Source organism: Pinus tabuliformis, chromosome X (assembly GCF_031772625.1).
Source record: "Pinus tabuliformis cultivar Carrire ecotype Pingquan chromosome X, CPIR1, whole genome shotgun sequence".
Classification (NCBI taxonomy): Eukaryota; Viridiplantae; Streptophyta; class Pinopsida; order Pinales; family Pinaceae; genus Pinus; species Pinus tabuliformis.
Genome location: NC_142308.1, coordinates 1,168,289,925 through 1,168,303,988, shown reverse-complemented (window position 1 = coordinate 1,168,303,988; position 14,064 = coordinate 1,168,289,925). Strand labels below are relative to the sequence as shown.

The following is a 14,064-nucleotide window of genomic DNA, read 5'->3' as shown; positions in this document are numbered from 1 at the left end:
AGTTTTTAATATATAATTAGGTTTAAAATTTTGAAAAACATGTAAATTACAAAGAGACTTATTATTTCAAGAAATATATGGAAGATAACACATAATTGCACTTCACTTATTTAAAACTATCTCCAACTACATGAGATAGTTAATTGATGATTGTATAGTCACTACTTTTTTATCAAAGAAAAATGTATCTTTGTTATTTATAAAAATTAAAAGATACCATGTCTTGTTATCAGAAATTTTGAAAATTGAACTCTGATTCTGGCTAATATTAAGGATACTAAAAAGAAACAAAGAAAAGCCAAGCGTCAAAACAAAGAGACAAAGAAATGGGATACCACTTGATTATCTCTTAATTCTGTAATCTCAGCAAAACCATTCCCCAACAAAATTGTCTTTTTTGACAAGAACCATTTGATTCCTTTAAATGTGATAAATTTGCGCTTCATCAAATTCTTCCTGCAAAGCTCGAATTTTAAGTTGTCAAGCCTCAAGATGTAGACAATAAAACCTAAATATTTTGTTTTCCCATTCAACTTGGTTTTTGAATTGCCATGAACTTTCATCCTCTTTATATTCTTCAATTAACACAAAATGTAGCAGCCCCCAAAGACTACTCAGCCTTTTGTTTAATGCCATTTAATAGGCCCAACTTTAAACAGAAAATGTGAAAAGAGGATAAGTGTAGAATCATCCTTGCTCCACAATGACCACCCACTTACTTAACTATGACTATCTCCCCTTATCACATGAAAAAGTTAATTAATGACTTCATGGCCAGTTAACTAAGATTACTTGTGTGTTTAGTGCATATTCATGTCTTTCTACTAAACACAGCTATGTAAAATATATTTCATTAAATTATAATTTTTTATTATGTTATATAATAATAAAATTCATTAATTTTTTATCAATTTTATTTTTTTATCCTTGTTACAAATTTTGTTAATTTTTTTAAACTAAATTCCACCTATACAGGTTCCGTTACAAATTTACCGGCTTTTTTTTTAGATATTTATATATATTAAATTACATTACATTACGATATCACAAAATCTACGGCCATGACAAGTCGCTACTTGGGCCATTGAACACCAATCCTTATTTTCCTCCTTTTATCATCAATTTCTTTGCACGGGAAACTGACTTGCCAAGTGATTATTGCTAAAACACACTGCCATCGCCATGGCCATCACCATCACCATCACCATCGTCCAGCAATTGACGTTAACGATCGGTAGGCAAGAGCTTCAAAAAATCATCGCCACTCTGGCGCAGTATGCGATCCGATTTCCTAAAGGGACTTGCCAAGTGATTATTGCTAAAATACTGCCATCGCCATCGCTATTGCCATCGCCATCGCTATCGTCCACTAACTGACTTTAACAATCGGTAGGCAATAGCTTCAAAATATCATCGCGACTCTGCCGCAGTATCTACAAAGAAGTGGGCTCCAACACTGTTTTGCTACTATCCGGGCATTCCACCTGGCGAATGTTTTTTTAGTGTGTAAGCTGCTTGGAAATGTGAATATCAAATTGAAATCGGCTTTCATCATTTTAACACAACTTGAGCTGGTAGATACCGCTAATTCCAACTATTAAGACCGCCTAGTAGTTTCGAGTTTCGATATAAAATCTCTGCCCTCTCCTTTCATACAGCATATCTGCCTGTAGGTCTGGAGATAGATATTTCTGTCGTTTTCAAAGCCCGCTCGAGATTTCTTTCAAGTTTGTGCTCGATGGGGGCGCTGGATTATGTATCGAGTTTGTTCGGCGATCGCACGAGACACGTCAAGCAATTACAGTTGCAGGTATACTGCATCCCCCACTTTTATTACTTAATTATGATGTGTATTTCGTTAATTTCCAGTTTAAATGAGCATGTGATACTTTTCTGTGCTTTCTTTTTTTGCTCCTCTGGTATTTTTTCCCTGGGGTTAGAATGAATTAAGAATTCGGTAGCGGTTTTACCCTGGGGTTAGAATGGGTTAGAATAGATTAAAAATTCGGTAGGGGTTGGTAGTTTTTTACGATTAAAAATATGGTAAGGATTTGTTGTAATTTGAAGTTAGAATGGGTTAGAATGGATGAAGAATTCGGTAGGGGTTGATAGTTTTTAGGATTAAAAATATGGTCGGGATTTATTGTAATTACAAGTTTTTATTAATTAATTATGATGTATATTTAGTTAATTTCCAGTTTAAATGAGTATGTAATGTTTTTCTGTGTTTTTTTTACCTCTGGTTTTTTCCCCTTGGGTTAAAATGGATTCAAAATTTTCCTGGGTTAGAATGGATTAAGAATATGGTAGGTTTTTTGTGTGACCCCGATAACCTCGCATGTAAAAGTAGGGAGTTAGAAGTTTTTATACAATTACCACAAGTAATTAATCAATTCACAACTCCACAATTCATCATTAACCGTAGATATACTAATCATTATTACATCAAGTAAATTGCCATCAAAGACAATAAGTTACATAACCATTGCATAATCTTTCGCCAGCATTGTAATAACATAAACTGTCTCATGAATCCTTGCATCCATTTCTTGATATCCTTAAACATATTAGATAGTCATGTACTAAGATGTTATAGTTGTCACATCAAATAAAGAACCATCATCATCAAGGACTCATCATTATCAATGGACACAAAAGGTAATCACATCAATCACACCATGGAACACTGATATACCCTGGAAACCCCGTAGGGTGAAAACCAGCAAACGTTTAATCTTATTATTAAACGCTCGTGAGGGTTTTCACCCCTCACTCAATGGCTTATAAGGGATTCCATCCCTTAACCATTGTCATAAAATCATTACAATAATTATCATCAAGCTGTCATATAACTAGCTAAAGGCTATTACAGTTCTCATGTAATCTTTCACTTACATACCGCCACATACAATATTCCTTGTGGCATGATTGTTCTAGCAATGTATGTTCCTGCAACTCGAACTCATCTGCATGGACCCTTGATCCTCTTCCTGCACAAACTTAAACATCATTTTTCGTAGGCACCAACCGCCATCGTTTCCTGTCAATACTGTTGACAACAAGCTTGGCAACAAGATCAGATATCATATTAATCAATTCAATAAGCAACTCAATATGCAACCTCTACAAGAGATCTTTTAAACTCTACTCATTTGCATGAGCAAGCATGACATACTATATAGCTAGAACATATACTCAAGTAAATATTGTTGGACCTCCACAACGTTTATTTACATTAATGCATAATTCTCTTTAAGAATTCTAACTATTAGTTTTACAAGTCCATGTTGTCATTATCAATATTGACATCATGATTTCATTTAAAATAATCATATTCCTTAGCATTTTCCCTTCGCTTAAGCACATTTTCTTAGAGGACAAAACATTAAGGCATATCCTTGAAGGGACTAACTACAACATCAGTTATAATCTGCTTACATGAAAATTTACATAAACTTTTACCAAAAGAGCTAGTCCTTTGCAAACATGTAAAGCAAACTAACACAACTTGTTGTCTCTCCCTGCATGCATATGTATACCCTTTCTAATGAAAGCTAACCATATTTATTATGTATATAAAACATACTCTTTCTTTAAGAAAGATAGTATGATTACTTATGCGTCTAGAAGCACATCATTAGAAATTTCCAATCATGCAGGCAATGCATATCTATTTCTCAAGAACTTCGAAATCAGCTAACAACACAAAGCATTTAAGCTTATTAGCAATTTTCTATCATTCATGCATGCATATCTATTTCTCAAGAATTTCGAAATCAGCTAACAACACAAAGCATTTAAGCTTATTAGCAATTTTCTATTATTCATGCATGCATATCTATTTCTCAAGAACTTCGAAATCCCTCATGCATGTAATGCATGAATACTTCACAAGAAGCTTAGAAATTAACTAGCATCCCATTGCAATAAGGTATGTATACCTTTGCAATAAAATCCAACTTAACCACTATTTCCTTATATGCATTCTCTTTTCCATAAATGCAGTAATCTATTGTTTGAATATGAGTTATCCTTACCCAAAATCGCTACTTCTATGTCAGAATAAACACAAACTCCTATATTTTCCAAGATTTGGCAAAGCTACTTATCTCTTCATGGGCTTTGAGTGTCCAACATTGAAGGCAGTGCAGCCCGAGACAGTAGTTGTTGATTCTCTGCTACGGTTTTGTCTAACAATGGAAACTGCCGAAACAGATCCATTTCTTCACAACGCCATTGAAAGAGCGTTTAGACTCACGGACGTCAGAGGAGTCTGGCAGAGTCTCCGGCTCTCGGCAGCGTTTTCTGAGTGTGGCTAACATGATTGAACAATGGCCCAGAGATTTGAACACGGAACATGTCAATGGAAGTAGCTCGGCTGCAGCGAAGAGCTACCCTGCAAGTTTTCCATTTGAAACCTCGGCGGAAGTAATCCCTCAAGTGGCAACCATCCTGAGGGTAAGAACCTTCCGTAACTTATATGTTTAAACCACTAACCATTATCGTTATCGCAGCAAGATCAATAGTCGTGAACTGAGATTCAGTTTTCAAGACCTTAGTCCAGAGTCACAACTTTCTCCCCGCAGTGAAGCTACCCATATCGTTAAGCATTTCAAACCTTCCCAAGACTTGAAAGACGACAGGATCGTAACCGATGGCAGAATCAAGCGGCAAATCCAAGAAGTGTTTTCTTTTTTTTTACCGAGATCCCTTTTCTTGATTTCCCTCAATCCGTTTTACAAATATCAAGAATCAGTTTTATAACTGATTCGTAACTTATCTCATAACAGTTTGATTTACGTTGAATTAATTACGAGAGGAATATGACATACTCCCCCCCTTAACAAGAACACCGTCCTCGGTGTTCATCTTTCATCGGAACTTGATATTTTACTCGTGATATACCATCTAAACCACACAAAGTGTGATCCTTCCTCTTTAGAATCAAAGTTTTCATTCTAAGAAATGACAACAAACAAAATAGTAATGATATAGTCATAAGAAATATCATTAGTTATAAGCATCAACAGTCATAAGCGTTCGTAATTGCAAAAATATGCAACTTCTAATCGCCACCACTTGGCCCTTATTCATTCATAATAAACAATTCTCTATGTCAACTTACCATTACTTACCATCTATTCTTGGAAATCATGAATACTTTCATGTAAGCCTTTTAATAGTGGTTGGACAATTCTTCAACCCTCCATGGTAAGTAATTCCTGTAATATATGACTACAAATTCAATCGCATTAGTCACTATTTTGTGAGTCAATGGAATACTTTTGACTATCAATCAATTGTGCAATGCTAAATGATTTCTAAATCACAGTACTTTTACAAGTACTTAAAGAGCACTAACACTAATCATCAAATGATAAGTCACTGCTCACGTGCACACTGAACGAATTCTCACTAAAGGCATCCACTGAGTACTTCTAAAAGTACCAAAAGAGCACCTAGCTCTCTAATCATCAAATCAGTCAATCACTGCATCATTTGAATATGGTCTTAGCCCCTACTAAGACTTTCACAAGATTAGTAATACAACAAAGGAATTAGAATTCCCTACAAGATTAATGATACAATAAAGGAATTAATATTTCCAATAACTCCTTATTGAGTACTAAATTCATTTCCTGTTAAACATGCATAACATATTTTACACAACTATATGTAGAATTCATCTTCAACATATCATATAGTTGATTCGTTCATTTCTTTAGCTATGAGCACCATAATAGGCTAAAGAATTCCCAACCCATGGGAACTGGTTTCCATAACCAAATCGAGTCATTTTCACATCCAGACAGTTTCTTTGATAGAGACCTTACCAGGTCTAACATGGAATTCCACTGGCCAACCAGCTCAAGAATTCCAAGGAGAGTAAATCTGGGCAGACAAGTACCATCAACGGGCAGGTAACTGCCATCAACCCAAGGCATTCCAGCCTTTCACAATCCGGGCAGACAAGTACCATCAACCCCTCCGGGCAGGTAACCGTCATCAACCCAAGGCATTCAAGCCTTTCACAATCCGGGCAGACAAGTACCATCAACCCCTCCGGGCAGGTAACTGTCATCAACCCAATTATCCGCAACTGTCTGGCATGTTAAATTTCTCTTTTATTACTCTTTCTCAAAGTAATTTACACAATGAACCATATGAACATTATCATTAGCACAACAAACATGCATGTACGCCATGCATTTACACTTAACCCCCAACATGGGTCCACAACATCAAGATTGATGGGAAACATATCCATCATACACGTTGTATGCATGCAAATTTTCCAAATAACATAATTCATGCATATCATATAACATCATTCTTTCTCATTTATAATTGCATTTCACATTGCAGCAATTTATGTGATGAGTTTTCTTGTTTCCATTAAGCTACCACTACTTAATCCCATCAGCAACGTTAGTTATAAATATGCATCAGTTAACACGTATTCCATTTCCAAGAATGTTCATGCATACAATATTGTCATGTATAAAAGCATATGCAAATACTCATTAATGTATAAATGTCAACAACAGTTGAGTTAATACTCTTAGCATTCCTAATTTTGCCATAGTCTGTTGTTCCAATTCAAATCATCATTAATGGAGTATTATCTTACGTTTACTATGGCTAGCTTGGGTCATGCATTGTTAATGTAATTAAACATAATCTCTCTAACATACAAAGATCATAACTCTATATCACAATGACTAATCTTTGTGCATACCATTGCTTATCATATAAGTCTTTCTTTAATGTATGCAACACATATTCCCTTCACTAGAATACTACCATCATTTCATACAACAAACTACATACCTCTTCCTTAAAGGAAGTCATTTTAACCTCATCCCTTTCAGGGAATTATTAAAGATATTCATCTTTATGCATAAAAATCAAGATACAAAAAACAAGGTTTACTTATCCTTTATGCATCAAAATCAAGCAATCAACACAGCGCATCCAACAAGACAATCTCTCCAAGAGATTATTATTTTCAAGAAAGTTAACATGATCACTTCCTCTATGTACACACAGAGTCATAATTCCAAAGTCACAATAGCTACCACTATGCAACAGGTGTTCTCGTAGCACAATTACCTTACTTCAATGCACATAGTTCTTTTCATGAAACAAGTAAGGATTTGTTTCTTGTATGAACACTTATTCTAATGTGTCTTTAAGGAAAGAACCTCTATTTTTATTTTCAAGAAAATTCTCATAAAATCCTGCATCTTCATACATGAAGTATGCACACTCTTAGAATGAAACTATATTTATGTATATATATAATATACTCTTTCTTAAAAAAAAAAAGGTTAGAAACGAATATCTATGTGCCTAGAAGCACATCTTTAGCTATCTCTATCATGCATGTAATGCATAATCATTTCACTAGAACTTAGAAACTAACTAGAATCATAATGCAATTAGCATATAAATATATTTCCGAGAAGCTTTTATCAAATAAAGATACATATTTTAATTCAAGAAAACTTGGCCACCTTCCATGCTATGTCCTCAGGACATTTATATGCCTCATCCTCTTTTCTCAAGAAGATACTTTGGCTATATTTAGCAAGGATTTTATAGACAAGAGACAAGCATTTCACACACAAGACTCACGTGGAGTCTTTCTAATAGGAACTACCTATTTTCTTTGCCAAGAAACATACAAAATAATCAATCTTTAACTGCATGCCTTAACACATTTCCTTTACCAAGAAAATCTATAAAAGAACCATTCTTTTATTGCATGCATTCAAATACTTTCTCCACTAAGAAATCATATAAAGCCTTCATATGTGTTCTTCAAGAAAGTGAGCAAGATACTTATCTTATCCTTGGTTCAACATGCATAACTAGCAAATTAAACCACCCTTACCGGAAGCAATTGCTCTACTTATGCAATTAGAAGCATAATCTCCTAAGTGTCACACATGCATCAGAGTTACCGCTTGATGCTAAATGCAACAACTATCATAACCCTACTATGTGACCATTTCAGAATAATGAGTTCAAGGAGACATTATGAAAATCATTAACATCAACACACTATAGTTATCGTTTTCCAACTCCTTAAGCATGGTCAAGGGGATACTCACATGCACATCGAGCGCTATCTAGTCATCCCCAGACTTAGAGTCTTCTGCAAGATTCTGACACCCAAAGCTTGCTCTATCTGGTCATCACCAGACTTAGAGTCTTCTGCAAGATTCTGACACCCAAAGCTTGCTCTATCTGGTCATCAACAGACTTAGTGATTCTTTTTCCCATCTCCGTCTGTCCCTACAGCACGGTCTTCTTCCTTCTCCTTGCTTCCATTTTTTTTTGGAAGCATCTATAGTTGGGGAAGGGAATTAGAGTTTTCTGACAACTGTATTAACACAGGTAGTCTATTTATGAATAATTATCGCATGTAATCATACCATGAATGGGTCCTAGAAATGTTACCCACTGAACATGCCTCTAAAATTAACTTCACCCTGGAATGCAACATGCATAAGAAATCCATCATTCCCATAGTAGAGATAAATTCAACCATCGTTAAATCGAGGCTCCAATGGTTTTTATCTCCTAACAAGTAATGATAAACACATACCATGCTAATGGATTTCACTTAATTAGAGGGTAATCATCATTAAATCTATTAAGACATAAGCATATACTATTCATCATGCATTCTCATGGTGAATAAAATTAAGAACTCTTCTCATGAACAACTGGACTATAGCACAGAGAGAGTAAAAATCTTCATACACACATTCCATGCATGTGACATCAATCAACCTTCACTTGTTTACGAATTGTAACAATCTTAGTTCAATTGAATTAATGCATATAAGTTCTATGGGTTAGTCATACAACACTAACCAATCTCAACTACCAATCGTCTTCATGCATCCATGACAAGACTGAATCAAAAGTTAGTTATGACAATCAAGTCTCGCTGCTTGACTCATTGCATGTTTTCAATATCTAAAGGGGTTCTTCTAATGTCCTTTTAAAAACAATTTTTCATCCTATTCAAGGATGTTCCCCTAATTTATATTCATGCATTGGCTCATTAAGTTTTGTTCATTGTAACTTCAATTTTGTTCATTAAATGCATCATTGTTATTGCCATATTTGCAAATCAAACTTGGTAGTTGATTGTCACTTCCCTCAATGAGTGTTCAATATTGTTCATGAATGTAATGGGTACTCAATATTGTTCTTAGGTGTGACAAAAGTTTCATTGTCTTTTATCCTCATTAGGAATTTAACGTTATGAACGTAGTTATGCAACAACTTATTACTTACTACTTAAAGCAGTTATAAACATGAATCACACCTATCATGCCAAAAGTAGTGTACTACATAAATGAATATGTGAATGATTAAACTCATACCTGAGTTAATGCCTACTGATGGCGTACCTCAATATCCTTTCCGCTTACCAATTCCCAAAGGCGCCAGTACTGCAACCTTTAGCTCTGATACCACTTGTCACACACCCCGATAACCTCGCATGTAAAAGTAGGGAGTTAGAAGTTTTTATACAATTACCACAAGTAATTAATCAATTCACAACTCCACAATTCATCATTAACCGTAGATATACTAATCATTATTACATCAAGTAAATTGCCATCAAAGACAATAAGTTACATAACCATTGCATAATCTTTCGCCACCATTGTAATAACATAAACTGTCTCATGAATCCTTGCATCCATTTCTTGATATCCTTAAACATATTAGATAGTCATGTACTAAGATGTTATAGTTGTCACATCAAATAAAGAACCATCATCATCAAGGACTCATCATTATCAATGGACACAAAAGGTAATCACATCAATCACACCATGGAACACTGATATACCCTGGAAACCCCGTAGGGTGAAAACCAGCAAACGTTTAATCTTATTATTAAACGCTCGTGAGGGTTTTCACCCCTCACTCAATGGCTTATAAGGGATTCCATCCCTTAACCATTGTCATAAAATCATTACAATAATTATCATCAAGCTGTCATATAACTAGCTAAAGGCTATTACAGTTCTCATGTAATCTTTCACTTACATACTGCCACATACAATATTCCTTGTGGCATGATTGTTCTAGCAATGTATGTTCCTGCAACTCGAACTCATCTGCATGGACCCTTGATCCTCTTCCTGCACAAACTTAAACATCATTTTTCGTAGGCACCAACCGCCATCGTTTCCTGTCAATACTGTTGACAACAAGCTTGGCAACAAGATTAGATATCATATTAATCAATTCAATAAGCAACTCAATAAGCAACCTCTAAAAGAGATCTTTTAAACTCTACTCATTTGCATGAGCAAGCATGACATACTATATAGCTAGAACATATACTCAAGTAAATATTGTTGGACCTCCACAACGTTTATTTACATTAATGCATAATTCTCTTTAAGAATTCTAACCATTAGTTTTACAAGTCCATGTTGTCATTATCAATATTGACATCATGATTTCATTTAAAAATAATCATATTCCTTAGCATTTTCCCTTCGCTTAAGCACATTTTCTTAGAGGACGAAACATTAAGGCATATCCTTGAAGGGACTAACTACAACATCAGTTATAATCTGCTTACATGAAAATTTACATAAACTTTTACCAAAAGAGCTAGTCCTTTGCAAACATGTAAAGCAAACTAACACAACTTGTTGTCTCTCCCTGCATGCATATGTATACCCTTTCTAATGAAAGCTAACCATATTTATTATGTATATAAAACATACTCTTTCTTTAAGAAAGATAGTATGATTACTTATGCGTCTAGAAGCACATCATTAGAAATTTCCAATCATGCAGGCAATGCATATCTATTTCTCAAGAACTTCGAAATAAGCTAACAACACAAAGCATTTAAGCTTATTAGCAATTTTCTATCATTCATGCATGCATATCTATTTCTCAAGAATTCCGAAATCAGCTAACAACACAAAGCATTTAAGCTTATTAGCAATTTTCTATTATTCATGCATGCATATCTATTTCTCAAGAACTTCGAAATCCCTCATGCATGTAATGCATGAATACTTCACAAGAAGCTTAGAAATTAACTAGCATCCCATTGCAATAAGGTATGTATACCTTTGCAATAAAATCCAACTTAACCACTATTTATTTATATGCATTCTCTTTTCCATAAATGCAGTAATCTATTGTTTGAATATGGGTTATCCTTACCCAAAATCGCTACTTCTATGTCAGAATAAACACAAACTCCTATATTTTCCAAGATTTGGCAAAGCTACTTATCTCTTCATGGGCTTTGAGCGTCCAACATTGAAGGCAGTGCAGCCCGAGACAGTAGTTGTTGATTCTCTGCTACGGTTTTGTCTAACAATGGCAACTGCCGAAACAGATCCATTTCTTCACAACGCCATTGAAAGAGCGTTTAGACTCACGGACATCAGAGGAGTCTGGCAGAGTCTCCGGCTCTCAACAGCGTTTTCTGAGTGCGGCTAACATGATTGAACAATGGCGCAGAGATTTGAACACGGAACATGTCAATGGAAGTAGCTCGGCTGCAGCGAAGAGCTACCCTGCAAGTTTTCCATTTGAAACCTCGGCGGAAGTAATCCCTCAAGTGGCAACCATCCTGAGGGTAAGAACCTTCCGTAACTTATATGTTTAAACCACTAACCATTATCGTTATCGCAGCAAGATCAATAGTCGTGAACTGAGATTCAGTTTTCAAGACCTTAGTCCAGAGTCACGGCTTTCTCCCCGCAGTGAAGCTACCCATATCGTTAAGCATTTCAAACCTTCCCAAGACTTGAAAGACGACAGGATCGTAACCGATGGCAGAATCAAGCGGCAAATCCAAGAAGTGTTTTCTTTTTTTTTACCGAGATCCCTTTTCTTGATTTCCCTCAATCCGTTTTACAAATATCAAGAATCAGTTTTATAACTGATTCGTAACTTATCTCATAACAGTTTGATTTACGTTGAATTAATTACGAGAGGAATATGACATTTTTCCTCCTAAGTTAGAATGGATTACGAATTCGATGGGGGTTGGTAGTTTTTTAGGATTAAAAATATGGTTGGGATTTGTTGTAATTACAAGTTAGAATGAGTTGGAATGGATTAAAAATTGGGTAGAGTTGATAATTTTTTAGGGTTAAAAATATGGTAGAAATTTATTGTAATGACAAATTTGAAGTTAAATTTTTTAATAAATGTTACTGCTTAAAAAATTATACTAACCAAAGTATATTTTAAATTTTAAATTATTATTTTTTTCTTAAATTGTTTAAATTGTTTCACTATATTCCGCCCAAAACTCCAAAACCTAGACAACGCCGTAAATTTGATCCTGCAAAGCTGATCATTGTTTTAATTTCTGGAACTGGTGCAGACTGTGGTGTTGAGGGTCCGCAATATAGATTGTGACGGCTGTGAGGAGAAAGTGAGGAGGTCAGTCTCGTCCATGAAAGGTGAGCACTGAGTTTTCGGTGTGGTTCTTTAACTGGGTTTGTTCACATGGTGCATCGCTTTTAGTATTATAAATCATATTAAGATGTTCTCAGATATTATGATCAGTTATACAATACTTCTATCATAAATATAAACCTTAATGGTGATTGTATCATCTCTCAGACCAACTTATCTCATGCGATGAATCTCACATGCGCAGGCGTGCAATCGGTGGATGTGGACAGAAAGGAGCAAAAGTTAACCGTAACTGGATACGTGGAGGTATACAAAGTGCTGCGGAGGGTGAAGCGCACCGGTAAGCCCACGGAGATTTGGCCTTATGTACCTGCCGAAATGGCATACCATCCCTACGCTGCTGGGGCTTACGACAGGAAGGCTCCTCGCGGCTACGTTCGGAACGTGGACCCGGGTTTCCTCATGAACCCTAATCGCACAGACCAGCAGTACACTTCAATGTTCAGTGAAGACAATACGAATTCCTGCACCATCATGTAGCTGCAGCTGCCTGTACAGCCAAAACTATTTATTGGGGGCGGCTTCTCCATCTTTATAATTATATTTCTGTGACTGGAGCTCTTTTCGATCTCATGGGCTGTTCAGGAGAAGGAGAACAGATCCTGAACATGGTTTGAAAATTATAAGTCTTCATGAATATTTCCGCCCTGCAAAAATATCAAAAACAGAAGAGAGGCCAGGCCATAAGCGACACAACGCGAACAAATAGTGATCGTGTTGAGCTTCCTTGACCTATTCCTTTATCTGTCAGTATACATACATTTTGTAATATGACCCTCAGCGTTCTTAAGAATACAAGGACTCGTCAAAAAAGACGTGTATTCCTATGAGTAACGATGTAAAGTATAATGATTTTTTCCATGATATATGTACCCATAAGGTCATTCATTTTACGAAGGTTTCAACCATTTGCTTTACGGATACGGAAGTAGACGTACTATATCTTCTCTTATTTGGACTTGTGTTTTTAGGTTTTATTTATTAAACCCACTTAAATTATAATAAATATTAAATTTTATAAGATAATACTAAAATTAAAATATATTGATGTATATACCTAAATTCAGTAGTTTATAAATATTAATTTGTAAGAGACATAGATATATTTATTTAGTAATACATATCATATTATCATTATTATTGTTGTTTAGTTAGATATGTATTTCTATTTAAATTACAATAAATATTAAATTTTATATGATAATATAAAAAATATATTAACGTATTTATATAAATTTAATATTTATAAATATTAATTTATGAAAGGTAGAGATATAAATAAAGTTGTAATCTAATTAATATGTTTTTTTGTGGTGAAAGTTATGAAAATTTCGGTCATATTTTGAAAAATCTCAGAGTGATTTTTGTGAATCTAAGTAAAAGTTGTCAAACTTCATAATTTTAGGTGCTCTAGAGGTTTTTGATGGTGCTGAATCCATTTCCACCATCAAAAATATGATTCAAACAGTGCCTTTATAAAAAAAATTGGAATTTTTCTACGTGGATTCGACCACTTTTGGCCATCCACGCAATTCCTCCACCTCCTTACACGACTCCATAAATAAATAT

At 34.9% G+C, this 14,064-nt stretch overlaps 1 protein-coding gene across 1 annotated transcript; it reads left to right on the top strand.

Moving 5' to 3' along the window:
- Positions 1-1,677: 1,677 nt before the first annotated feature.
- On the top strand, positions 1,678-13,183 carry LOC149144062 (heavy metal-associated isoprenylated plant protein 20-like). The gene is made up of 3 exons (XM_089449846.1): positions 1,678-1,810; positions 12,401-12,479; positions 12,680-13,183. Exons 1-3 carry the CDS (start codon positions 1,739-1,741, stop codon positions 12,973-12,975), a joined length of 447 nt encoding a protein of 148 aa, XP_089305972.1. The 5' UTR covers positions 1,678-1,738; the 3' UTR covers positions 12,976-13,183.
- The last annotated feature ends 881 nt before the right edge of the window (positions 13,184-14,064 follow it).

Coding starts and splice junctions, on each gene's coding strand:
- LOC149144062 (XM_089449846.1), top strand. CDS start 1,739: ATGGGGGCGCTGGATTATGTATCGAGTTTGTTCGGCGATCGCACGAGA. Junction 1,811..12,400: donor TCAAGCAATTACAGTTGCAG/GTATACTGCATC, acceptor GAACTGGTGCAG/ACTGTGGTGTTGAGGGTCCG. Junction 12,480..12,679: donor GTCAGTCTCGTCCATGAAAG/GTGAGCACTGAG, acceptor TCACATGCGCAG/GCGTGCAATCGGTGGATGTG.